Source organism: Coturnix japonica, chromosome 9, assembly GCF_054131305.1.
Source record: "Coturnix japonica strain WE chromosome 9, WE-NBRP24, whole genome shotgun sequence".
Classification (NCBI taxonomy): domain Eukaryota; kingdom Metazoa; phylum Chordata; class Aves; order Galliformes; family Phasianidae; genus Coturnix; species Coturnix japonica.
The window spans coordinates 29406582-29434060 of NC_140671.1; the positions used below are offsets into that span (position 1 = coordinate 29406582).

The window sequence follows — 27479 nt, forward strand, 5'->3', positions numbered from 1 at the left end:
TTTCAGAGCACCCCAAGTCCAAATTAAGGCTGTCAGTGCAAAGTGCTTTCCACTAATAAAAGGTTCCTAGCGAATCCTAATGTGTTTTTGCTCCCTATGCTGCATATATCCATCATTTGGATTCCTTTTCAGTGATCCCTTGGCCAGAAACAGTCCCACAGAACATTTAAACTTTATCATGAACGTTTATTATGAACGAACAACTTTACAATGCAGTCATTTCTACTCCTCAGTACATGCTTGAAGTGAGGTAATTCCTGTGTCCTTGAAATCTCAGGGGGGGGAGAAAAAAGACTACACATAAATCCAGGATCATTAAAGTCATTAAAGGCCAGCATTGAAACGTCTCACAATTCAAGTTGCAAAACTTCCCTACCATCTTACAGCCATCTGTGAAATTGCAGAATGAAAGTGAAGGGGCAACCATTGGTTCCAATATCACACACTGAGGGCCAGCTCTTATTACATCAAGTAACGCACTGCTTCAGGGCACGGTAACTATTTTTGCATGGCAAAGAATGGTTTACTCCACCTACTGACTTTGGTAACAAAAAGATGAAATACTGAATATTATTACAAATGCTTTTAAAAAGAAAAACAACAACAAAATGACAAACTACACAAAAGGGAATAAATCTTGTTACCAAAAGCAAGGACACATATGGATATTCTGTGAAGCTCAAAGTGCAAGGGTTTGATCAGATATTGCTGCTGGCTTTCAACAAATAGCACCCAAAACAGCTGTCTAATCTCTCTGAATCCAGGGTATTGGAGAGAAACTGCCAATGCAAAGTAAGGTTTGGGGTTTCTTTGCTGTTTGATGAGATCACACCATGCCCAGGGGCTCCTTGCTTTTGTCTTCAGTTACGTGGACAAAAGATTCTCCATATGATAAATATAGACAACCATTCACAAGCTTCTGTCTGTAGGCGACGTAAAGGGTTAAAAATAAAAAGGCATTGTGAGAACACAAACACAACTGAATGATATGAAGATCTGTGAGGCAGAACAGACTCAGCTAAAGGTCCATCTGCTTTGAGGAAGAAAATATAAATACAAATCACTGACAAGCCACCTGGAAAACCCTGTCACTGCAAGGAAGACTCGACACCCCTCCTTCCTTCACAGTACCTCCACATTGACAGAACTAATTGCTTCTAGATACACGTAAAATTGGTGCTTCTCCTCTTAACAAGAGCTGATAACGCACACACACAAGAGGCAAATTAGTTATAAATAAGATTTGGTAAAACCACAAAATCAAAAACCTATAAATACATTGTAAAACCCAGCTTTCTCCACATCCCATCCCCTCCCTCCCTTATCTCAGCAAGATCTACTTGAAGATTTCTTTAGTGTAGAGCTGTTCTGCAAGCTTTGATTACTCCTACCTAGTGCAGAGGATTGGTCACGCTTATTGAAGCTCTAAACTGCATGGCTCATTGGTTAACCATTTAGTTTTGCTTACAACTCAAGATACCAAGAGAAGCAGAGAGAGAACAAATCTGAAAGGGAAAATAGAACAGTTTAAAATAAGCTTAAAGTACATGAGGTAATATCAATTGGGCTCTTCACAACGGCTAAAAGACAAAGCAGTTGGAGGCAGAGCTTCTTACCCTGCTATCACCTTTGTTGTACCATTGACAGCAAGTGCACCCTCCCCAGATGACAAGACATCACTGCCAATTTTAAAAGGCACAGTATGTTCGCCTCTGGAAAAGCATTTAGGTAAAACTAAGCAGGAAAAAAAAAAAGCAGGATGGGTTGAAAAAGTCACTTCAGGCTTTCAAACCACACTCACAGCTTTGCTGTTTTAATCAAAACCCTGTAATCCCACCAACAAACTCTACTGCTTTCAGCAGAAGAGGAACAAACTCAGAACAAGAAGCCAAAAGCTTCCAAAAACTTAGGAAAAAAAACAGTAGTTGGGGCTTTGTGGGTTTGTTTGTTTTCCTCTGGGATTTTTTGGCCCATTCTCAAGTAAGCAAGCAGAGCTAATGCCAGGGGTTCAGTTCCTTCAGCTTGTGACACTTCAGATTAATTAAGCAGACACTGATGAAGCTCATTTGTTACTCAGACAAGACTTCACAAGGGCTGGGTTTACTTCATTGTCTAAAACCCAACGATTCCAGAGGTTTTCTCAATAGGTCATCAACTCTCCATTGGTCTGTGAACTTTTATTATTTCCAACAGTGGCACCTGGTGATCACAACAAAGTATTACAGTTCTCAGATATAACATCTCCCCAAATGGAAATCCCTAAATAAACGAATCCAAAATAACACCGGCTACCTGTATTCCCACTAAAGAGCAATTCAAACACTCTCTGGCTAACCATTCCTACAGGCTGACAACCCCCTGTAGCCCAAAGAAAACCTCCAATTACACGGTGACAATTTAGACAGCACATTAAACATACACGGTGTTATTCTCCTCACTCATCTAATCACTACCTACTAGATATGCAATGATGTTCATCCTATTATAAAAATGAAAACACCTATCTTCTGTAGCATCAATGTCCACATGAACCAAATCCTTATGAAGCCTGCATCTTCTCCACTTGAGTCATTCCCAATTGTGTACAGACTCTTTCCCTAATGAAACTAAAACGATATGCGCCACGTGTGAACTCTTAAAAATTGTTCAATGAAGTAAAAAGCTTTATTTGCTTCCCATTTTCAAATCTCAAAAGGAACAGATGGAGAAGTGCTATAAAAATCAAAGCACTAGAAATGTCGGTGTTTCATCAATAATGCTTTGACTTGACAACGGGATCTGTGAGCAGAACTTCATTTAGTTTTCTGACTAACTGAACGTACTCCACTTCCCAAACGCAAGACATGAGCCAACCAAGATTTTACCTGTAACTTGGTAACACAAATGTTTATCCCAGTGTCAAAAAGTCAGATGCCCAAAAAGTCCCACTCACTCAGCAACTACATCTAATTTGGTCTTGGATTTCTTTTTATTCTCCTCATTCTTGTGCTATGCTTCTCAGTACATACTTGACTGTGTAGGCAAAGGCTGCAAAACCAACTATAACAAACAAGTTCGCCAGAGCTCCACCTAAGAGTCCATGGTTACGGTTGGCCTGTTGGAGGCCAGGATGGTTGGCAGGAGCCAATGGAACGTGGCCATTCAGAAGGGGGATTCCATTCTGACCGTAGTGTGCTTCCCCATCAGGGACAACATCTGGTAAAGGGAGGGATGGAGGTCTGCTGTTGAGCTCTTCTTGTGCTTTCTGTTTTTGTTTAATCTCCTGGAGAAAAAGAAGAAAGAAGAGAATACCTGAAACTGACAGCTGTCATGCTTTTATGTGTCCTAAATAGACTTCAGAAGCTCAGTTCTTACAAGGCCAGATACACAAAGATTAGTCCTACTCCACACAACTGTAAGTTACTGGCATCATAGCTATGTCTGCTGCACACATACTAGTCAAGGCTGTAACAATACTAAATACTAACAGCTGTTTATGAGGGTGGACAAGGTCTTAAAATGAAACAAGGGAGGTTTAGGTTGGATATTAGAAGGAAGCTTTTCATACAGAGGTTGATGATGCACTGGAACAGGTTGCCCAAAGAGGCTGTGGATGCCCCATCCCTGGAGGCATTCAAGGCCAGCCTAGACGTGGCTCTGGTCAGCCTGGTCTGCTGATTGGCAACCCTGCACACAGCAGTGGGTTGAAGTGAGATTATCATTGTGGTCCTTTTCAACCCAGGCCATATTATGATTCTATGACTCTAAATATGTCTTGCAATTTCCTAGATGGGATCTTTGTGTAACAGCAAAACAGTCCAATTTCAATATTCAAGCTTTTAATTCTTTCACAATGCAAAAGTGACTTTTAAAAGACCTCTAAGGTTGATAAAAGTAGACTAAGATCTTAAAGTCCTAAACTACTAGCTTATAGATCTAAACAGAGAAGGTGGAAAGCTACAGAAAACCAAATTAGTATATGAATGAATGCCCCTACCTCCACCACTTCAGGGAAGAGCTCACAAAAGACTTTATCTTTTAAATTGAATGCTAAGCTTTGTGCAGCGAGTTGTCGTTTCTGTGAAGGAAACAAGAATGATGAGCATAGAAATAAAATTAATACATTTCTGGTTCCTCCCCACATAAATGGCAGAAACTGGTTAGTTAACACTTTACACCATTTACATCTGCATACCCATCAATATTATTCTATACACTAAGCATTTCTAAACTCAACCTACACTTTAAGAGGCCTAAAACGGCCTCGATTCCCAGAGCAAAACAACCCACTCACCACATGCAGCAGATAAGATACCAAAATATCAGCTGTCACTGTTGTGTTAACCTGGAGGTCACAGCCAGTAGTCCCTGAACTGCCAAAAGGTACATCATGCAACGTGGAACTTACTGCAAACTCTGAAGTCTCTATGCTGCCCAAGGTGGGACCCTTTTCCACCATGAAACTAAGGAGGCCCGTCAAGATGGTTGAGACTGACCAAGCTGGATTCCACGTATCCGGGTGGAAATCAGTGATTGAAAGACATAACCTAAAACAATAAGACAAAAGGGCATTTTATTTTTGTCATTAAAACTGCTACACCCTTTACGTATTACAAAAAACGTTGTTTATTGCTTTAAGTGTTAGAAGAAAGTCCTTACCTTGTATTACACTTAAACCTTCCATTAGGTGTAATCATATAAATACTAGGAGGTTTAAAAGGAAATTCTCTGGGGAATATTAGTTTCCCATGATAATAGCCACCTGCGTTACACAAAGAGATGAATTACTTATTTTGCATTAAGATGAGGTACTCAGATTGGGCTAAATAAAACCCTCTATTTCTTTCCCTCTCCTCACACTAGAGAGATGAAGCACATCATTTTGTGCCTCTAAAACAACCCACACCTGGCAGCATATTTACTCTGGAGATAATTCCACCCCATCTGTATTACAAACTCTATTTTCTGTTTTCTAGTCTGTAATACATTTAAGGAACATCAGCCAAAGCATATTTAATACAACACAAGTTCATAAAGACAATACAGCTCTCAGTTCAGTGAGAGATGCTCATGTAGCAAGGCGTAAGTAATCATCCTAAAAAACCCTAAGAGATGAAACATTAGCAAAATGAGGTGTTTTGAAGTTATTTTGACTGTCCTCACTTGAAAGTTATTTATCTTCAATTTAATATAAACGTGGTTTTACTACCATACAAAGAGAAAAATGAACAGCCAGCCATACCCCTAACTCTTTCCAATAAGCTATCACACCAGTTACAGCCTGCTTTCCAACTGCATTCATAGTTTTCAGGGCTATTTACCATAGCTGTGCTTTGCCCATTCAAATAGCCATGCAATTAATGAGACATGCCAACCACAATGCAAAACGCTTTAGCTTTATGCCTTTACCTTCATAAGGAGTTGTTTCAGGTCCCCGGACAACATAGTGCCTAAGTGAAAGGAGGAAATGCAAAGAGTGTGAGAGCCATTAAACAATCAGCCACCCACATCACTAGAAAAATGAAGACTAGGATCGCTTTAAGAAGTTTCATACGCCACCTCCCAAAACCAAGACTCCCCTACAATCTATAGGGGTGAAGGAGTCAGACTTGATGGCCTGGAAAGTCTTGTTCTCTCCACAAGTGTGTGAACAGTTCGTTCTAAGTCTTACCATTCAAGGATATTAGATGGGAGGGGTTCTGCACAGATATAAGGCACTGGATCTTTCTTAATTCGAAGGTAGTCTTGTTTAAGTCTCTGTGTTGCTGTCGTCGGTGCTCTCTTATTACTGTTGTTGCTCATCTAGTTGTCAAAAAATATATACAAATACAATCTCAATAGGTGTAGAGCTGTTATGTATTCCTAAATACAACTCCATATTTCTGCTATATCTACAATATGTTTTTACAAACACAGTTACCATAACTTTTAAGCAGCAAGAACCAGACCCAGTCTTAACCAACACACTCCCAAGAGAATCTGTACACCACCCTAAATGCTCCTTCCAAAATCCTGCTGTGTAAATATGGGCACAGAATTGCTATTATGGGAACGAACTCCATACAGAACCCACTTGAACTGTTAGCAACCATTCCCGAGCTTAGGCTGGGCAGAAATAATGGATGTAACATTTTACAAGGCTCAGTCTTTATCAGTAATTAATTTCCCCAATTAGTTGGAATATCTATGATGCAAATTTGCCTGTGATTTCAATTCATTCGCTCTTTTTACCACAGGCGAAAAGAAAAACACAGTAATCTTATTACTGACTATGGGGGGTGGAATTTGAAGTTCAATCCTGCTGCCTGCTTAGGGTTCAATCAAGCTTAAAAGAACTTCTGAGCCAGATTATTCCCTTCCAAACAAAGGACTCCATCCAAACGAGGAAGAATGGAAAATCCACTGTGTTTTCAAGGCAAAGAATCTATCAGCCCTTACAATACATCTATAGAGCAGGCAGCAATTAGTAACCACTACTTAGCTCACTTTCCCTATAGAAGTATTAGCAAGTCAGTTTCTTTCAGGGCTCTGGAAATACTGGAAAGGTTTAATGACTTTCTATAGAGACCTAAAATGATTTTCACATCTCATAGTTTCACATTAGAAAATGCCTTAAAGCTCTGTACTCAATTCAATACACTCAGTGAAGTATATTTCTAGAGTATATTTATACTAAGAACAAATATATGGTCAGATACACAAAATCCTCCTCAAAATTAACCTGGTTTTCGTTAAAAACACTGAGTCACTTTAACATACAGCATTTAATCTTGAAAGAAATACCGTGTTTTTTAAATACATCCCTTTAAATACCCACAAAATAAAAATAAAAAATAAAAATACAATGAAATCGTCCGGATTAATATATAACTATAGGGGTTCCTACACCCCTTAGAGCCTTTTATGAAGGATCCTTTGTGTTTTAAGCATTAAAAACAAATCATAACGTTTACATAAGCCACCACAGCATCTCGATTTCCCCGTCTTTCTAATACAGCTCATAGGGAGAAGCTCCCTCAGCTCATCCTACAGGCCCCACTCACCTCTCCCTGCTAAAGCAGGCTTCTCCACCGCCGGGTAGGCCGCAACCAGCGGCCAAGAGAGTGAAATAGAGAGAGGACAAGAGACAAGGACGGATATAGAGCCAGGCCGGGATGAACCGGGCAGGGCCGAGCGCCCAGCGCCTCCCGCTGTGGTGCGACCGCGGCTTCCAACCAAGATGGCGGCCCGGCGAGGCGGAGCCGGCCTGCTTCCGGAAATGAGGCGCTCTACTTCCGGGTGTGCGTACTTCCGGGTCAGCTGACTTCCGCTATTCGCTCCATAGGGGGCGCTTCTCCTGTGTCAACAATAGGGGGCGGCCGCGGCCTGTGGGGCCTGTGGGGCTTATGGGGCCTATGGGGCCTATGGGGCTTATGGGACCTATGGGGCTTATGGGACCTATGGGGCTTATGGGGCCTATGGGGCTTATGGGACCTATGGGGCTTATGGGACCTATGGGGCTTATGGGGCCTGTGGAGCTTGTGGGGTCTTTGGGGCTTATGGGGCCTGTGGGGCCTATGGGAGCCTATGGAGCCTATGGGGCCTGTGGGGCCTATGGGGCTTATGGCACCTGTTGGGCCTATGGGGGCTCATGGGGCCTATGTGGAGCCTATGGGGGCCTATGGGGCCTTTGGGGCCTATGGGAGCCTATGGGGCCTTTGGGTTTGGCCCAGCGTTGTTACGATACGCTGATTGACCCCATTCCTCAGTCTGAATGTGCACTCAGACCTAGAGATAACCCTGACCGAGGGATCTCTAGTAACTCTGTTCTGCTTTCCCTTTAATTCAATTGCATGTGAGATGCTTCACTTCCAGGCCAGCCTATGCCCAATGAACGCCATTGGTATCAATAGACATTGCTGCCATCCATCTAAATACGGTTCCATTTAATTGACAGATGTCTCTATCTCCAGCTCTCATTGCCCTAATGACCATTTACTGGATGAAGTTGTCCTCTATGTTTAATCTAAAGGTAATTCCTTGCTTTAAAACAAGTATCCCCCCTCTGGTGGGTGTTTCATCACCACAGTGTGTGTTTCCTTAACAGCAGTGCATTGCTATCCAATAGATTATCCCACCTTGAAGAAGCCAGACCCCTTTGATTTCGTAGGACACCATTCCCCATCATTTTGTGTTGAAAAACAACTAAGAACTTATTCCTAAACAACTCCAACCTGGATCGTTATCTGATGTTTCACATAAGGGCTGTGGTGGTTCCCAAGTCTCACTGATTCGTTGTTGATCATGAAGCAATCGTTCTATTGTATGGAAGTTCCAATGTGATTTATCTGCCTTCAGTTGAAGCACGTGTGCTTAATCATTTGGTGAGCGTCACCCGTTTCGAGCTCCCTGGATTAAAGGCAGCAGCAAAAGCCAAACGTGAATCATAAATCCATAATCACTGCTGTTATGATAGTGATCAATGCTGTTCGTTTATAGGTCAGGTGAGTATTTCCAGGCATCATACATTGGGTTTTTACCTCGTTTTCTACATACTAAGTTGGAGGGGCAGCAGATAAACTGCTGGCCTCAGGTGACCCAAATAAGAGCACAGGTAATTTAGCCTGAGCACCACAGGTGGAATCCTCAATAAACCTGCTGAACCCAGAGCTTTCTATTTCCTCTCCTGCCTGGTGAAGGACAGGGTGACCTCCTTTGTGATGATTGACGTGAAGCTATTAGTACTTACAAATTAATTCCTGTGTGTTTCTGAGTCAGAAAGAGCAAAGGTCGTTCCTCTTCCTGCTTTATTCCCCTGATACCAGATAACGAACTCCATCACCGGGATTCTGCTCCCATTCACCTCTCCATACTGTGCTTCCCTAAGGATAATTGGCACGCAGCTATCAGTGGCCTAATGACATCACCAAGAGATGAGCTATGGCATACCAGGTTCTCTTTATTGTTCATCACTTTCACTCAGAGCCTTTCACCGCTTCCGCATTTGACATTGGTGTGATTGCCTTTTATATCCAAAGTGCAGCATGCCTGGTATTAGAATGTTATTAAGCTATTACTTTGCGAGATGGATGGATGCTTTCAGAAGCCATTAGGAAGGCTGTGGTTTTGTTGCTGTCGAAATCCCATTAAAGAAAGGTAATCCTTACAGTTAATCATTCTTCATGGAGATGGTTTGGAATTTCAAAGCACGTTTTTGTGTCTAAACATTCTTTTTTTCCCCTTCCTTCTTTAAAATGACAGTTTAGTCCTGCAGTCGGATTGAGGATGAATGGAGCAGCAGTTTGTCTTTGGTGAGACACAAAACGAGCCTTGCTGGATGCTCTGATTTGCTCATTGCTTTCAGCCAATATTCCTCTGCATGACCTACAGGTATTACCCCCAGCACAGCTGAGCCTTTCAATGATGAAATGTTTCCTGCCCTATAGAGGTCACTAAGCAACACAGATGACTTTAGGATTTATGTCTGCCGGCACAGACTCTGAGCAACCTGAGAAATAAATATATGGAAGACATTATCAGAAATAAGACAGCAATGCAGCTCAAATAACAGCCAGAATAACAGCACGGCATCTCATCTCACAGTTTACACTGAATATTCATGACAACGTGTCCCAGAGAATCTTCCCTTGAGGGGTGCTTGGGGCGTATATTGAAGTCTGTGACAGATTAAAGTGAGCCTGCTCTTGTTCATCGCAACAGCAAGAAAATACAACCTTACTTTATTTGCACTCCAATGTTGTATTTAATGTGTAACAGATATATATAGCAGATGACATTCTTGAACAAAGAACAAACCTAGCCGCAGGGGGAAAGCAGGGCATGGGAAGCAGGGGATGTCTTGAATGGAGTTTCACAGGTAATTGCTGCTGATCTATCAAGTCAAAGTCGATGTTCAGGCTCCACTGAGAAGTGCCAGAGGTGGAGAGGAGAATCAGGGTGTTTTATGTTAAGCTACTTTTCAATATTGCTTACATTGCATTGCTTACATTATTGGCTTCACTATCAGTCCTTGTGTGATGAGGGAATGAGTGTGTTCTGAGGGAAGAGGGAATTTGAGGGGGAAAAAATACATTAAGTAAAGGAGAAAGCCTTCTTGGTGTACATTCACTTCTTTATCTGTAGACCTCTGTGTTACAAATGGATCCAGAAGTGAAAATAATCTCTGGATCTTATCCTCTTATGCTGATGAAGTGGTAAGAAAGTCTGTTATGTTAAGCAATGTGTGTTGCAAGGATCTCATTCGACGAGGCTGGAAGCTAAAAGCTCAAAGATATGAGGTCTGATGTGTGGAGTTCCCATTGCACAGTGCTGGAAAATACCTGCAGGGTTGTTAAATGCACAAAGAATTCTGTTTGTCCAATGCAGGAGTAGTGAGTAGTGTTAAAGTATCAGGTGAGATCGAGGAATATGTCTTAAAAACATGTTTAAATGCTACAGCATGACTACTACCCATCCTGTTGCAATTAACAAGCAGTATCAAAGCAATAGTCATCATCGTGCTTACATGGCAGCTTACATCACCAAAGCTTTATACAAACACCAATTAACCCTCTCAATAATGCTGCCAAGTGTCATTACACCTGTTTCAGAGATGAAGCAACAGAGAGAGGCACAAAGATTTGCCCAAGATTGTACAGCAAAAGAGAGAAGTTCAAGAGTTGAAGGCTTTTAGATCAGCATTTCCTTGCACGTGCTTTGGCCCTTGTATGTGGGTGGAGGGTCAGCTTTGTGGTCTCATAGATGGAGCAAAAAAGTGAAGTCTTCACATTGCATTTGTTTCTTGTTTTGGATAACGTGCCACTCTTGGCAAGCAGAGAGCCTCCAGCAAATAGGATTTAGTCTTTGTATGGGGAGGGTTTGGAGATTTCTGCCTTTGGGTGGGTTTTATATCGTGTCAGTCCATCTCCTTTTGGTTACAGACCATTCCTGCTCTAACTTCTGGGGACTTTTTATGGAGGATTTCCCTTAGTGCTGACCACACAGGTCAAACTGGGAATATTTGGGCTGTTACAGTAGATTATTCATTCCACATTACTCATGGTTACATACAGGTTTTGGAAGCTATGTGGCAGCGTTTCCACTCTTTAATTGGCTGATAAAGTTGTCCTGAACATGGAAAAGAAATGAAAAGCAGATGATTAAAGGCAAATCTTAGGGCTTACCCTATCAGTGCAGTGTTTTCTTTATGAATAAGCACACAAACATCACAGCAAACAGACCCGGGGTGCACAGGTAGTAATGGACCTCCTAGTATACGTGTCTGAAAGAATCAGAAAGAAACCATGTGTGATACTTCCATTGGTCTAGAGCTTCGTGTAGCTTCTGATATTATTTCAAGGGTAGAACGTGATCTATTTTTTAAAGCCAGGTTTTATCATAGAATCATTAAGGTTGGAAGATACCACTAAGATCCCCAGGTCCAACCCAAATCCATCCCAATGTGCACAGTGGCCATATCTCCACCTTTCAGTAACACCCCTCAAGACAGTGACTCCATCCACATCATCTCCCAAGGAGCAGCCTGAATTCAGAGAATTATTGCTACACCTGTAAAGGTTTCCATTGCTGAGCTGGGTGTATGTTTACCATGATGGTACCAGCCCTATGGCATGATTGAACCAGATGACCTTAGTGGTCTTTTCCAACCTTAAGGATTCTATGACATTGCACTTACTCTCAGGCACAGATGTGCTCATTAGAGGGAGAAAAGCAACTTTGAGAGGCTGCTGATGGAACATATCTAGCATTGCAGCTGAATTTAACCGAAAAGCATCCAGCTACAAAGGTATGACAGCTGCCACAGCCATTTATGTAATAGCTAGTTTCAGTTACTGATTTGCTAATGACTGTTTTGCACTTGCGCAGTTTGTTCCCGGTTTCTTCATTCCTCTCCTTCCTAGCTGCCATACTGTAGTGTCTCTTCCTCTTGTTGACATCTCTTCCGGCTCCCATAGGAAAGCCTGGAGGTGGTGGACTGAATAACCCCAACGCACTGCTGGCCCACGTTGTGTTGCCATCTCTCTGCTGGGTACCAGAAGGAGCAGCAAGCAACCACAGTGGGAGAAGAGAATAGAGGATCCAGGGATAACATCTGCCACTTTATCCAGGAGCTTGGCCAACAGCTTGGGGAGATTTGGTGTTCAAGCATGATGGAGATGTGAGAGCTGCGATGCCAACACAGCCGTATTACATGTGCCTACAGAAGAGGTTCTCTCTGTTGTTCTCTAACCTCTGCCAATCCTGGCTGTGTTGGCAGCCCTACAGATCCTGAGTCTGAGCTGGAAGAGGGCAAAAAGTCCACTGGGAGGAGGACTTCACCACTTTCTTAGCCTTTGAAATGGCCAAGGCGAGCAGGTGGAGCGCCTCTGAAGGCCTGTGACGACAGAAACACATTGAGAAGAGAACAGGAAGAGAAAAAGGAGGAGGTGTTATCCCAGAGGGATGACAGGAGCAGCGACACACGTCTTATTCAGGAAGGTGAGTGAGTGGAAATGAATGCTTGGTCATACTGAAGCCAGCAGGATTTTGTTGCTGCAGCTGCATTTCGGCTGTAAGCGCCTCTGGTGGAGGCGTAATGAAAAGCAGGGGTTACCTGGGGCCTCTTTGTAACCAGGGGTGTAATTAGGGAATATTTAAATGGCAGTGACTAGCAGAATGTGCATGTGCTCATTGCTGTGATTTCTGGGCTGTGTAGGGATGCTCCAGCTTCAGCCCAGATGGGGATAAATCCAAGCAATGGGGAGCTCAGAGCATCTGTAAGCAGGTTTGGCAGCCCTGTGGTGTTCAGAGATGCTTTGGCCAGCAGCAAGCCAGCACAGGAAGCCAACCCAGTGCTCCCCTGCTGCTGCAAGCAGTGCTATTTGTGGTTTCTAGATACAGATCCCCTTAGCCACATCTCCAAGCGTCTCATAGGTACAACCATGGACAGCAGAAAGCAGTTTTGTGCCCAGCTCTGAAAGGAAGACAAAGCAGTTCTGAGTAACAAGAGACACAAAAGGCAAAGCCCGGTGTGTGCCAGCTCAAGCTCATACAGCACAGCCAACCATGGCGTGCAAGAAGTGCTGGGAGTTGCCTATTTCTGTACTCACCCACAGGAGTTTGTCTGCCTTTGAGTGGGAGGAGGAATAGACTGGCTCATCCAGTGGCCATAAAGAAAACCCTGTGAGGGAGTTCCCAGCAAACAGGAGGAGGCAAGGCACACCAATGCCAGAGTGGGGAAAGCTGGGTTGGGATGCAGCATCCTCTGCAGTGAGGGGTAGTGTGGGAAGATGGCTTGGGGAGTGCCTGGAGCAGTCCAGGAGAACCAGCTCCATCCACCCAGGACCAAGTGACGTGAGTAAAGCCTGATTTTCTAAGTGTTGAGATTAACATTAGATGTATGGAGGCTGCTGGAGGAACAGGAACATCTGGAAGGATGGTCAGGGATAAGGATGGAAAGTAATGGGACAAGTGTGAGAGCGTGCAATAACATCAAACAAATGCAACAAGGAAGAAAGTTAATAGCTAAAAGACACTTGGAGCAGTTAGCGGGCAGCAAATTATGGCATGATGTGCTGCAAGGAGAGCTGCTGGGAGCAGGGGGTTGGGTTTTCTTCTTCAGTTTGGGTTCCATTCTATCATGGGTATCACCAGGTGCCTAAGGAGCTTAAGATCCTGGACCAACCGCCATGTGCAATAGCTGCAGTCTCTGCTCTCTGCCTGCAGGAGGTTTTCTACCTTCTTTGTCACACTGATATGAGAGAGGCACATATACAAAGGTTTGTTCCGAATCACTTTCATTCCTATGTTCATCAGTCTGTCAAATGGGAGAGAATTGTCTTCTCAACCACGGCCAGCACAGAGTCCTTTTCTTTAGCACAAAAGGCCATTCTGTTATTTACAGACTCTTTAACACCAAGCTGTAACAAGCCAAAGAGTTTTCTTCCCTTCTCCCAGCTTAGGACATGGGATGACAAATGAGCAAGGGCCAACAGAGATGGCATCTTGCTTGGGGGACAGCACTGTCTGCATATCCAGTTCTTCTCCATTTCCCGCAGGAAAATCTCCTGGCTGTCTGGCAACACATCAGAACAATTCTTTCTGAGCCAATCTCTACACTGAGGCCCGCAGCCATAATGAAGCAACAGAATTTGCCGTGTGAGTGTTCATTGTGCAACGATTTCATTGTCAAGGATTTATTGTTTGCCGTTTGCTATTGCACAATATCAAGTGGAGAGAGAAAGAAGGGTGGGGGACAAATAGATGAACATGGCAGAATTAGGTTTTCAGTGTTGTGAGGTTTCAAATGAGGGTTTGACTGCTTTGTCCATTAGTGAGGAGCGGCTCTGCTGTAGCTGTTGATTCAAGAACCAAATGGATTTTATTTTTCACTTTAGAATTTCATAGAATCACTGAATCATTCAGGTTGGAAGAGATCTGTCATGTTATAACAAGCCTCTTCAGCTGTGCATCACATATAGGATGCCCTGGTTTAAATCACAATTAGTTGCTCATATTGAACCCATCCAAGTCCCATAATCTGAAGAGCCAAATTCTTAATGGCTATGGGAAAATCCACTATAGATGAGCAGTAGTTTTGGAGAAGCAGGAAGAAATCCACTGCCGTGGGTACCTTGCACTGACTGAGTAGTTGATCATTTCAGATTACAATGAAGTATGTAATTCCTGAAGCACACATGTGGAAACCTTAATGGCTTCAATTACCAGTGATCATGCAAGCCATGGAGAGAAGGCAGAAAGCTAATTCTGTGATAGGGAAGCTCAGAGCAGGAAGAACCTTCTAGGATCCGTGGCTAACTCAATAGGTATTTATGAAATACAGCTAAAAACCTGTTCAGGCCATTGAAAAAATAAAGGAACACCCCCTTCCCCTCAGTCAAACCAACATTAACCCAAGTGTAACCCTTATGTTAACTTGTTTGTCCAGTTCATTCACTTCCTATTATTCCCTGGATCATACTTTGAATAATTTCCATGATTTGTTTCTTAACAAGTCCTGCCCCTTTTGATGTCATCGATTCGATCCATATAGGCTGGAGAGTTCCAGCCTATCTGCAGTTAAAACAGGCAGCCCCAAAGTGTGGCACCGAGATTGTCTGCTGTCCAGAGCTGAAGGCTGAGCTCAGTGCCTGCTCTAAACACTCAAAACTATCTGCCAAGGTACGATTAGGGGTGGTTTGCAATTTGGTCTTTGTCATTTTGCTGTGTCTTTCTGGATCTATGTACTTCTGATTTGTAGCTCTAGGTTTATACACACATGCTTCAGTATTTGCCTGCATGATGTTTGTACCCTTGCTCAGGTGTTTAATATGTTGAGCGTGAAGTTGCTGTGATGATGGATGAGAATACACCTGTTTGGGGGTTGGAAACCGATGATCTTTGAGGTCCCTTCCAACCTCAGCCATGCTATGATTCTGTGATTCTATGACTCTATGATTCCATGGTTCTATAACCTGCAGCCTCTCTCCAGGCATCTATCACCAACAGGATGGGCCACTGCTCACTGTGATAAGTGAGTTAGGGACAGGCTGACCTGGGAGATGGGTGAGAGAGGATATCTCACTGCCTGTACACGTGCTTTGAAAAGCTCTCTGTTTGCATTGCTGTACTGCCTTTCCCCATTTTGGCCTTGCAGTTTTCATTTCCAGCACTTAAGGACTCATTCAATGTAAGAGTTGAGTAACGCTGAGTAATATAAGGGCTGAATGTAGATTGGCATGAATGTAGCCTAGCATAAAATCTAACAACAACAAAAAAATGTGTTTATTTAGGGACTCATTTCCAGTTTGCCATGGATAATCCTTTTGACTTTCTATGTTTGTTGCATGGGGAGGTTGAGTTGAGGGGGAAGGCACTGGAGGTCAGGATGCTTCATGGACCAGCTGAGCTGCGGGACTCTTCACTTGAACAGTGCTTTAGTTGTGCCCTCACTTCTTGGCTTCAATCACTGTTACCATATTACATTTGGAATTAAGGTCGGAGCGAAGTGCCACGCTCAGCAAACGTCTCCTAATAGCGTCACAGTCACGGTGATTCACACAGAGCTGTCATGTTGGAAACTCACATATTGCAGGACTTGATGGCATAGTTCCACGTACTGAACATGACAGCTGATACTGAAACATAGGAAGATGCCCTCAGTCCATGCTGACGAAAGCACGAGCATAAATAATGTTCACGTTTCCATCAGCACAATTCAGGGGTAATTTAGAGCAGCAGAGCAGCCTGTTTAGTTACCATGACGAAGAAGAGCTGGGTTTTGATTTCCTGTTTTGTCACTCTTGGATGATGCTCAACCTCTATTCTTCCTTTTCTCTTCTGTAAAACAGAGATAACCATTCATAAAAGGGTTTGTAGGTCCCAGTTTGTCCCTTCCATATACACCAAAGTTGGACTCACTCTTTGATTCCCTGGCATAAGGTTGGAGCCATGCTGGTTCAAGCCATGCTTCAAGCTCCCCAGCCTGGTGGGCTCCACCTGTAATTTGCTCATATAAATGAACTGCTTGCATGTTTGTCCTGATAAATGGTGGTGCAACGCTTCAGCACTAAGCGTTGGCCCTTCGTATTCTTAGAAAGAAGGAAGCTGCACGCTCCTTGGGCTGCAGACTTCTCAGCAGCGTGGGGATTAGTCACATTAACTTTGCATATCCACACTAACAGAGATGTCATCGGGTGAGTGATACAAACACCTGAAGTCACTCAGGCAGTGGCATGTAAAACATTCTTTTCTGCTCTTTGCTGTCCAGACTCTGGGAAGAGGGATGTGGGCCAACAGCAAACTCATTGGCACCCCATTGGAAAGCACCTGCAGATCAGCAGTGGTCATTCTGGAAAGCTAATAAGATCTTTTTTTTCTTTCCTTTTTTGTTGAGCAGAAACAGAGTTAAAGGATGGAGCAGGAAGCGGCGAGAGAGGAGGAAGAGAGAAAAGAAGGCTTGATAGAGTTCTATGATTCCTTCAAGGACATGTTTGAGTTCTTCTGTAAGAACACCACCATCCACGGCACCATCCGCCTCGTGTGCTCGAGCAGCAATAAGATGAAGACAGCCTTTTGGACACTGCTCTTACTTGCCAGTTTTGGCATGCTCTACTGGCAGTTCGCACTCATGTTCAGTCAATACTGGGCCTACCCCGTTGTCCTGACCATGTCCATGCATTCGGAGCCCAAAATGTTTCCAGCAATTACCATCTGCAATCTGGATCCATACAGGTAACCTGGGCTTTGCCTTTGGCTGCAGCTCTGTCCCTAGCTACAAGGGCCCAGAGGCAGCTACTGCATGCATTTGTCCATAGCTCAATCATAATGTGCTGGAGTGATGCATGCTAAGATCCTGCCTGCTCGTTTGTTCAGACAAATGGCTTTAAGGAAGCAATAAAACTTCCATTGAAGTCTGCGTGACTGCGCTCGCCATACAGAGCTCACACAGTTGTGGTGACTTATCAAGGAGTTTTCAATTACATCGTGGGGGAATTATGTAATTTCCTCAGAATAATTATATAATTGGCTGACAGGGAGGCCTGTTTGTGCAGCCGGTTTTGCCTAAGAGACACGTGGATATTCACAACGAGCCAATATCTCTTGTCCTTACAGATTTGATCTGGTTAGTGAGCACTTGGCTCAATTGGATCGCATGGCAGAGAGATCTGTTACCATTCTATATGGTATCAACACGTCCGCCAGCTTATTCCATGTCAACGAGAACAGCATCCACGTGAGAGACTTGCCAAGCACAGGCAACCACAACAGATCCAGCTTCAAACTGAGCCAGAACTTCTCTCTACTGAGAACAACTGAGTTCAATAATAGGACAGGAAAGAGGCAGTCCCTTGTGGGCTTCAGACTGGTAAGTGCGGGCTCTGTCCCCATCACACTCTACCTGAGGCAAAGAGAGAATCACAGCATCATAGGATCATGGCTGTGCTGAATGCCTCCATGTCTTCTTCTCTCCCAGTGTAATGCCACAGGTGGGAACTGCTTCTACAAGACCTATTCATCTGGGATGGATGCGATCCTTGAGTGGTACAGGTTTCACTACATGAACATCATGTCCCAGCAGCCAGTTATAATCAACATTTCTGATCACGAGGAGAAGATAGAAGACATGGTCTATTCCTGTCAGTACGATGGGGAGCCCTGCAGGCCCAGGTACTCTGCTGCCTTTGATATTGATGAGGATATCAGCAAAACTCAAGGGGTTGGGAGTTTGAAACTGAGCCCACACCTGACATATTGCAAAGCTGATTGGAATCTGTCTTTGTTTCAGTGACTACGTTCACTTTCACCACCCAGTCTTTGGAAGCTGCTATACTTTTAATAGCAAGGGAACAGATTCCTTCTGGACAGCAACAAAACCAGGAATTCCTTATGGTATGTTATTTGGCAAAGGGTGAAGGAGACGTGCAGTGGTTACCTGGCCATTCCTGTCTATGGAACATCAGTGCCTCTTCTGTGAGCTAGGAGAGCAGTTCCATCAGTGCTGAGAGTTCAAGACATTCCTACTTTAACCCCAAATAAGTTGTGTTAAGCTTCCTTCTTTTTTGTCTTGCAGGACTTTCCCTTATCCTGAGAGCAGAACAGAAGGATCACATCCCTCTCCTGTCTACAGTAGCAGGTGTGAAAGTGATGATACACAACCACAACCAGACGCCGTTCCTCGAGCATGAAGGCTTTGACATCCGACCAGGCATTGCCACCACCATTGGCATCCAGCAGGTTGGCTGCTGTCTTCCTTCTGATGGCATAAAGATATGAGGAGCTGAACTCTGTGTTGTTAGCAAAGCGTGTATATATTTCTGTCCTTCCTGTCCTTTGTGTGGCGCTCCATCCAGACAAGTTTACATAGTGATGGCTATGGCCACCAATTAAGGCTGCTAATCACTCAGGCCTTTCTTCTGTGTCCACAGGACGAGGTGAATCGCCTGGGTGGCAATTATGGGAAATGCACAACAGACGGCAGGGATGTGAAAGTTAAACTCCTCTACAACTCCTACACCCTGCAGGTATTGTCACTGTGGCTGGTTGAGGTGCCCATGTATTCAATTCATTCCTTACTCTCCAGAGAGCTTTTACTCTCCGAGCACTGGAGAACTGATGCCTTATCCATTCTTTTGTGTCTTATTCTTTTTTACAGGCTTGTCTGCATTCCTGCTTTCAGCACATAATGGTTCAAAAATGTGGCTGTGGGTATTACTACTACCCACTGCCTCCCGGGGCTGAGTACTGCAACTACAACAAGCAGCCTGCGTGGGGTAAGGGAAAACATGCTGTCCTGTCCTCATCAACACGTCATAGGGCAGAGGTTTGAGGAGTGTCCCATTTGTTCACCTTCCATTCCCTGAGTGTGTTTCTCGTCCCCCAGGCCACTGCTTTTACCAGCTGTACAGCAGGCTCAGGAACCACCACCTGAATTGCTTTGATCAGTGCCCCAAGCCTTGCAGGTAGGTCATGGAAATGGAGCACGATCAATAGCAGCTTTCAAAATGGAAGGAGATGCTTTGAAAGCCAAGTATCATAGAATCATGGAGTGGCTTGAGGAAAGGAGCCTTAAAGGTCATCTAATCCAACTGCCCTGCAGTGAGCAGGGATGTGTCTTGTTTCCGAACAACAAACCAAGAGTCAAAGTGATTGTAGTCTCTGTTTTTGTCCTAACAGGGAGTCACTCTACAAGGTGTCTGCTGGGACAGCCAAATGGCCATCGAGGAAGTCTCAGGTAATCCATACAGACAACTGTGGGGTTTAGAGGTGGGACTGTATCCATGTAGCTATGGGAACATTGAAAACCAAAGGCAAATAAAGCAAACTGGTCCCAAACTTGAGCACAGGGGAAGGACTCCATAGCTGAGATGCCAGACTGAGATTCTGGAGTGGCACATTCTGTTCCAGCTCTAATCCAAACCTCTTTGTGACCCAAAACAAGTCACTGCCTGAGTTCCCACCTACTAAATGGCATTAATAACTTTCTGCTTTCAGCGGGTGTTGTGGTGTAGTAACTCACATGTCACTGTGTCTGAGGTCTTGCAATGGGAAGCACTGTGAGTCAAGAGGTGGCCTATGTAAAGTATTAAACATACTGAAACTCAAGAGACAGGATTGTCAGTAACATGCGTGTATGTGCTGCAGGACTGGATCCGCCAAGCTCTAAGGCATCAGAATGGATATAATTCTACAAGCAACAGGTTAGTGACCAAGAAAAATTACAGCTCTTGAACTGTGGATTGACTTTGTCTTTGTAGAACTTGTAAAGGTTACACTAGAAATGGAGGGGGCCCTATTGCTGAGCATTAAGTGTGTATAATCAAGACAAAAAGGCCTCACTGACTGTTCCTTTCCTCCAATGCAGGAAGGACATTGCCAAGGTGACCATCTACTACAAGCAGCTGAACTACCAGTCTGTGAATGAGTCTCCTTTGCTCTCGGTAAGGCTTGTTCTAGATCAGCTCTCGTTAATTACAATGTGCTGTGTGTGGTCAGAGGGAGGACTATCCCCCAGGGTGGGCTGGAATTATTCTTCCTTAGGGATAAGCTTCTAAATGCCATAGTTTACATAGACACAGGCAATTAGTCCCCAGATGATGAACAGCTAATAGACCTGCTGGCTGTATGCAATGATTTTGTCCTTTGATTTGTTCCACAGGATAATCTGCTTCTGTCCAGCATGGGAAGCCAATGGAGCCTCTGGTTTGGGTCCTCGGTGCTGTCTGTAGTGGAAATGTTAGAGCTGCTCATAGATACGTTGGTGTTGTCTCTCCTCTTCTGCTACCAAAGGTTCAGGTCGAAGACACTAAAAGTAGCCCACACCCCCTCCATCCCTAGTGTGAGTCTGACCCTAGAAAGCTACCGTGTTGTGCAGGAGGCTGGGAAGGACATTGCTCCTGCCCATGGCCACACTTCAGGACTGCACATGGCTGCAGCCAACAGCAATGACCCACATCCTGCCCAGCATCCAGCAAGGCAATACCTGAGCACTGCCCAGACGTGGTGCTGAATGGATTCAGGTACATGAAGAGCAGCAATTTGGGAGCAGAACTAAATGGTTAAGAACGTGAGGCACAGAGACATCATAAGGGCTGCATCCTGAGCACAGGCATCACGCCGAATCCCTTTGTTCCTAATGAATAACCCAGGGATGTGAGCGCTGTATGCAGCCCTCCTGAAAACCTATTCGCAGCTTTTCACTTTGAAACCCTCGCAAGGAAAACCACCCCGTGGTGTCACACAGGCCAAGTGCATTTCATGTGCAGAGAGAAGTCAGCCCACCACCAAAGGGGGGACATCAACATGGGGAAAGGAGTGCACACACCCCATGGTCAGGGATGATGATTCGCTATAAGCTGCTCCGATCACAGCTCTGTCCTTTGCTTATCACATAGAGGACCAGGCACAAAATGCTTCAGCCCTGGTTATTTCAAGTGGGACTCGCTGTCTCGGAGGAATGGATTGAAATAGGGCTGGTCACTTTTCTCTGCCACAGAAGAAGCAACTGAGATGAACACAGCGCTGCGTTTTTCCTGCAGCCCATTTATAGACATGCTTTAATGTTAATATTTGACAGTGACTTACGTGTACATAAACCAACCTATTTATTTCTGATGGCGTAGGTTTTACTCTGTTATAATTGTGATGACTTCCTGCATTGTGAAGAAAGCTCCGAGCTTTGTTTTCTAACTTATTTTTGTCATAATAAAACGCTCTGAGCCGCAGAGCACGGCTGCAAATTGAGTTTGCTTTGGTTTTGCTTCCACCCAATATTGGGGTTTATTACTGTAGAGACACTAAAAGGGAAAAGCAAACCTGCTTCCCATCTGCTCGTGCTGCCTTTAGTAGAACCAAGCAGTGGTTCGGAGGCAGCACAAGCACAAGCAGCAGCTTCCAGCCTGAAGGCAGCTTGGAGGAGCCTTCTAAAAGGGTGTGGGGTAGTTGTCAGATCAGCAGCTGCCTCTGTATGAAGAACATTCCCATCGTTTGCTGCAGTTGAGCAATAATCAGCCGTGTAGATTCTTCATTAAGGTCAGACCTTGGTGCTGTGATGTCACCCCTGGGCTACCTGCCCTGTTAGGGCCCGGCTCACAGCACAGCTTGAAGGTAAAGGGTTCGGCTGTTGCTCTGGGACAAAACCTCCCTTGGTTGCAGACCTAATTGGGCAACGCATCCCCTCTGTGCTGGACGTTCACTGCTCCGTGTTCCAGGACAACTTCTGCTGCAGACTGAGCTGGTTTTCACCTGGAGATGAACCCACGTAGCCACCGGGGAAGAGATAAAGATCCCAGGTATTCACCTGCAGAGCTGCAGCTGCCTTAAGGCTCCCTTTGGGGTCCTGGGAGGCCATAGGGGCACATTGGGAAGCATTTGGGGCATCCCAAAGCACACTGATGAGCTCTGGGAGCCAATTAGGATGCCCTGAGTACACTGAGTGGGTTTGGGGGGCTTTTAGGGCACACTGAAAAGCAATGGGAGGTCATTGGGGTGCCTCAGTGTATAATAGGGTTGCAGATCCAGTTAATACAGGCAACAAGGTAAGAAAACCCAGGTGAATAAATAAAGCCAAAGAGGGAGGGGAGGGGTTCATCTAGGTTTTTATTAACAGTGTTTCAAGAGACAATAGAAGAGAAAGGAGCGGGGTTATGGGGGGGGGAAAAAGGCAGACAGCACAGCAACAGCTTTAAAATGGTACAAAGATAATAACATACAGAATATCTGGTTCCATAGTTACAGTCGGAACAGGCTGTGTAGAGAAAGAGGGTGGGGGGGGGGGGGGGATTAAAAAACGTGGTCCAAAGTGGTAGTGGCAGCAGGCAAGTGAGGGGTTAATAGGTGAGAAGTATTTACAGCAAGTGCCAGCCCTGGAGTGAAGCTTAGAAGGAGCTTTGGGCACTAAGAGGCTGGATGAGCTCAGCCACAGCCAGGGCTGCTTTCATCCAGGATGGGGAATCCACACTCAATGTGCTCCCACCCCCCTCTCGCTCCCCATAACCCTCCTGTCATCCCACTAATATCAGGTGTGCAGCTCACAGAAGCTGCATCCCAGCCCGACTTCCTTCCAAGGCAGAGGAAGCTGCGATATGAATCGTATCCCTATGGAAACAGCACTCTATATTTGGGGATTCTCAAAGGAAAAACCAACCCAAGGCATTCTCACACACTCCCACTCTCCTTTTCCTCCTGCTCCATCCCTCCTTCCCCACCTCTCCTCCATATAACAGCACCAAATGCTCTCTCTCTCTCATACACACACACATACAACGTTTGTCATCAGCAAACCTATGGTTGAAGTGTCACATTGAAGCCGTTCATTCTGGTTTTGTCTTTGGTTGAAAGCAATAATGCTCGGGCAGTGAGTGCCAGAGGTGGGACAAAGGCAGCCCAGCAGCTGCATTAAGCCACTGTACAACCACATATCAGTGCATTTAATTTAGGAGGTCACGTTGTACTTTTGCATAATAGCAGCCCCTTGGGCTATTCTGAGATGTTACTGATCTGTTTTATGCCGACAGCAAATCATTTTTGCCCCTTTAAGAACATCAGTTTTTCCAGTTCCATCTTTAGCCTTGAGACTGAGGAACTGCATATTACAGAGATATCAAAGAACACCTGAGGCAACCCCGGATGACACATGGGATCACAAAGGGGATCATTTCAACTCGCCAGCAACTTGAAGCTGTCCCATGTGAAAACTGAAACCTTAATCTTTACTTCCAGGCACCTGTTTAAAGGGTTCGGGTCGACTCAGAAGCTGGTACAGGTGTATCAATGTTAATGCAAACACAGGAGATGACAGAATCTGAAGGTTCTGGTCCATTTGTGGTTGGAGAACGCCTGGCATGTTGCTTTCCAGACAAAGGCAAAGCTTCTCATGTTAAGTGTGGTTGCAAATCAATGTCATAGAGATACTGAATGCACTCTTTGAGATTAAAGGGAAAACAATAAGAAGTTTTGGCATTAAATACTTCAAATATGATTGTACAACACAAACAGAGCTGGACTTGGATCTAAATGAAACGAGGTCACGTCAAGCCTGGCTGCTCATTTATCTTGCTGAAAACAAACCTGTTTTGTACTACATCCCTACTCCACGCATCCAGGCACACACATACATACACACCCCAATCCAAGAAAGCAAATGAACACAGTAAACATTGAGAAGTGCCTCCTTAACATGATTTTCCTGGAGAACCTTTGTTTTTGTTTTAGAAACCACAGGATGCACTGAAGTGTTTGGTTATATTACAAACTAAAGGCGTTTCGTGCCTCGCCATCTGTATAATGAAAATAGAAAGGGAAGGGGGGGGAAAGGAAAATGGTAGGGGGAAAAAAAGGCAGGTTTTGAAACATATTCCCTAACACTGCTACAAAAAAAAAAGATCCTGACGTTAAATACAGCCAACCTGTATTGAATCAAAATTGCACTAGTCCTCTGGGCACAGCAATAATAAATTAAATACTTAACAATTTCACCGATTAAAAAATAAAAAGACAGCACAAAACCCATAACAAAAGAACATAAATCAACCCCTCTCCCTCCCCCCCCAATACTGTATGTAGGAAAAGTGCACAAAGTCGCTTTATACATTGAATCTAAATAAAGTACCAATACATGTTAAATAAATTGTCTTGCAAGACACTGCTTTTTGCATCGGTATTTACAATATGCTTCAACTTCATGTAGTTCAGCAGTGAGTCTGAGCTTCATTGGACCTACCTGTACATGATTATTTGTGTTGTTCTTATGAGTCACCTAATGCTGACTGTGAAATAAAATGACCCAAAGAAATGGAAGCCACATCTCCAGTTCCTTGTTGGCTCACAGAAAGGTCGGCCCTAACTTCTAATCAAGAGCTGGAAAACCAATTGGGGTTGGTTTTAAGTCGTCGTGTGGGTGAAAAACGTTGCTAGATGATAACTGTGCTGGAATCCATTTACAGAGCAGGATTGTGGTGGTGAAAGGTGGATTCTGCTTTTAGCATCTCTGAAGTACCCTGAAAGATGGCAGCATGGTCTTCTCCTTCAAGAAAAGAGCTCAACCACATCAGCTCTGACAACTCAACTGATGCACATCAGCATAAGATGGGATTGAAGAGAGTTAATTCGAGGTCTCTCAGTTCCTAACCCCATCAGCAAAGGCAGTTTTTGACTGCATGCTGGTTCCTGTCCTGCTCTGAGCATTGAGGTGCTGATGGGGCACAGTCCTGCTGAAGGGCTGGCTGCAAACCAAGCAGGCTCAGCTCACAAGGATGGTGTCTGATGGGGACCAAATCCAGCAGCAGTGGGCTGAGTACAAAGTACTCAGAGCAGCTGCAGTGATGGAAGCAGATGGGGCAAAGCTCATTATATAGGGAAGTAAGGGAGGCCGTGGGGCCAGGTTCCCCCTTGCCACCATTCTGCAGCAGGCTCAGTGTGTTCACTAGGGCTGTTTCAGGTTCGTAGCACAGCTGGGGCTGTGGCACTGGGCATCTCCCAGCTCTAAAGGGAACAGGAATGAGAAAGCCCCAAGAGAAAGATGAATTTCAAGCCACAGATCACATACAGAAAACTGCTCTGTCTGAAGCAGAATGTGGGTTCTTTCCTAAGGAAGCAGGGACTCACCCTTGAACTGAGAAGACAACTACCAGAGCCTGAGCTTCTTGATTTTTCCACCTTCAGACAAATGGGTGGAGGCGAAGTGCAGCTGGTCCAGTCCCTGAGGGTGCTGTCTCAATGAAGAGCTGGTTGTTCTCCTGAGGACAGACCTGTGCCCCTAGAAATAAACCTGGAAGGACTGAACCCACCAAGGGCTGCAGCAAGAGAGCAGCCAGTTTGTAAAGGAAGGAAAGAAGTCAAAGGTATCAGATGAAAGATAGAGCGATTGTGTATCACTGCGGATGTAATGCAGGAGGATGGGGAACTCTGCCTGGTATTCTGCGTTCCTCATGAGATCCTGACCCCCCTCAGGATCCCAGCACTATCTGTAAGGCACTGTGGCCCAACACCTAGCAGCCTAGGTGCCCAGGCAGGTTAAATATCCACTGTGGGTTGTAACCCACAAGTCCTGAAACACACTGATGTCTACAGCAGTTTGAGGGCATGTTGAAGTGGCTCTTGGCATCCAAATTCCCAGCCAGAGGACAATCTGCTAGTGGTACACGTGTTCTGTATGTCCACTTGAAACAGCACCTCTGCACAGCTAATGCAGCATGATTCCCAGAACACAGACCAGAAACATTAGCAACAAAGTGCTCTGAGTCAAAACACATTCCCACTCCAGCAAAGAATAACACCAGAAAGGAAAGAAATCACAAAGAAGATCGTGCTGGCCACTGGAACTGGGAAACTCAGGAGTCCAGCTGGGCCAGCTGCTGAGATGCCCTACTCACATGCTTCAGCATGCTGGGTGAGCACAGAGGGATACACATGCAGGTAGAAGTCTCCTTCACAGAGATGCAAAGTCAGAAATCCGGTGACTAGGAAACAAACCAAACCAAATGGCATCGTGCAGGCAGCCGTTTTGGCACTGGGAGTTGGACTTGGCTTTTCTTCCCTGACAGAAAAAGCCCATCGCCAGCGACAAGCTTCTCCCAGCCTCAAAAGATTAGCATCGCTGCTTCCATACCACTGTGCAGACTGCATCTTGGTCCAGAAAGCAGGTGAGCTATGGCTTTGACCAGCTAACCACCAAGGCCAAAGAAAGGGGAGCGTGGCTAGTAATAGTCCTGAGAGCAAGTAAGGTGGGCAGCCATCGCTCTCAATTCTACCCCTTCTGTTTTGCCTTCTGGAGCGAAGTATCTACCCCAAGAAACAGCACGTTCCCAACGTGGAGGTCACATCTGAGTATTCTAAACTGGTCCCCAGCAGATGCTGCAGACTCCCAGGAGAAAGCAGGCTGCTGGGCCTCCCCATCAGAACCCCTTCCAAACAAATAGTTCAGACAGGAATTCAGTGCACGGTGACTGCACTGAAGGAGAGACACGACAGCTTCGTCTGATCGTATTGTTGCTGGGCTTCTCCTGGTGATAGAGGGTTTCCTTTTCTTCTTTCCTTTTTTTTTTTTGTTTTGTTTTGTGTTTGTTTATTTAATGCTAAACTCATCTCCCATACTTTTCACACACTCAAATCCACACGTCATGGTCTGTGGTTTTGCCCCCAAGGGTCTCTTACACAAAAATCAACCATCCAGTAGTCAAGTATGAGAACTTCACACTAAGAAGAAAGACCCCATTCCTTCCTGCGTGCATTTCAACCCATACGCTCGGGCATCAAAAACAGACCAATCTGCAAGAAACACCAATATACCAAGGATGGGGCTCTTGGGGCTTCCAGAAATCCAGCCCCCACTTCAAGACAGCAAAGGGGAGGTGGGGGAGTTGTCACTAACACTCATCTATATTAAGGCTGATGAACTCCTGTATACACTTCTTGTACTGGAGCTCAGTGGGGCTGTTGCTGGGATATTGACCTGGCTGTCCAAAGGGACCCTCTGCTTCTCGCATTTCCTCATTCATTCGAGCCAGACGCAGCCTAGAGTGAAA

The 27479-nt window shown here is 44.8% G+C and overlaps 3 protein-coding genes across 21 annotated transcripts in view; 1 reads left to right on the plus strand and 2 right to left on the minus strand.

Annotated features, from left to right (window-relative positions):
• Positions 1-165: 165 nt before the first annotated feature.
• On the minus strand, positions 166-7214 carry UBE2J2 (ubiquitin conjugating enzyme E2 J2). Of its 3 annotated transcripts, XM_015882736.3 has the most exons (7): positions 7023-7214; positions 5651-5781; positions 5389-5429; positions 4639-4741; positions 4388-4526; positions 3977-4057; positions 166-3262 (listed from the first exon to the last, which is right to left on the minus strand). In XM_015882736.3, exons 2-7 carry the CDS (start codon positions 5779-5781, stop codon positions 2978-2980), a joined length of 780 nt encoding a protein of 259 aa, XP_015738222.1. In that variant the 5' UTR covers positions 7023-7214; the 3' UTR covers positions 166-2977. The 3 variants fall into 3 exon arrangements, with proteins under 3 accessions (XP_015738222.1, XP_085365968.1, XP_085365967.1); XM_085509842.1 differs by lacking the exon at positions 4639-4741; XM_085509841.1 differs by lacking the exon at positions 3977-4057.
• Positions 7215-11853: 4639 nt separating this feature from the next.
• SCNN1D (sodium channel epithelial 1 subunit delta) lies at positions 11854-21695 on the plus strand. 2 transcript variants are annotated; one of them, XM_085509059.1, is made up of 14 exons: positions 11854-12456; positions 14016-14115; positions 16856-17190; positions 17572-17824; positions 17933-18126; positions 18245-18348; positions 18530-18693; positions 18885-18980; positions 19112-19229; positions 19340-19418; positions 19633-19690; positions 20101-20156; positions 20321-20396; positions 20615-21695. In XM_085509059.1, the coding sequence occupies exons 3-14, from the start codon at positions 16871-16873 to the stop codon at positions 20963-20965; spliced, it is 1869 nt and encodes a 622-aa protein (XP_085365185.1). In that variant the 5' UTR covers positions 11854-12456; positions 14016-14115; positions 16856-16870; the 3' UTR covers positions 20966-21695. The 2 variants fall into 2 exon arrangements, with proteins under 2 accessions (XP_085365185.1, XP_085365186.1); XM_085509060.1 differs by lacking the exon at positions 14016-14115.
• Positions 21696-22536: 841 nt separating this feature from the next.
• ACAP3 (ArfGAP with coiled-coil, ankyrin repeat and PH domains 3) overlaps positions 22537-27479 on the minus strand; it is a 66958-nt gene continuing 62015 nt past the window's right edge. For all 16 annotated transcript variants that reach the window (XM_085509043.1, XM_085509049.1, XM_085509046.1 and 13 more), the window contains one exon: positions 22537-27468. In XM_085509043.1, coding sequence (XP_085365169.1) covers positions 27321-27468 — 148 coding nt within the window. In that variant the 3' untranslated portion in view covers positions 22537-27320. The remainder of the gene's footprint in view (positions 27469-27479) is intronic.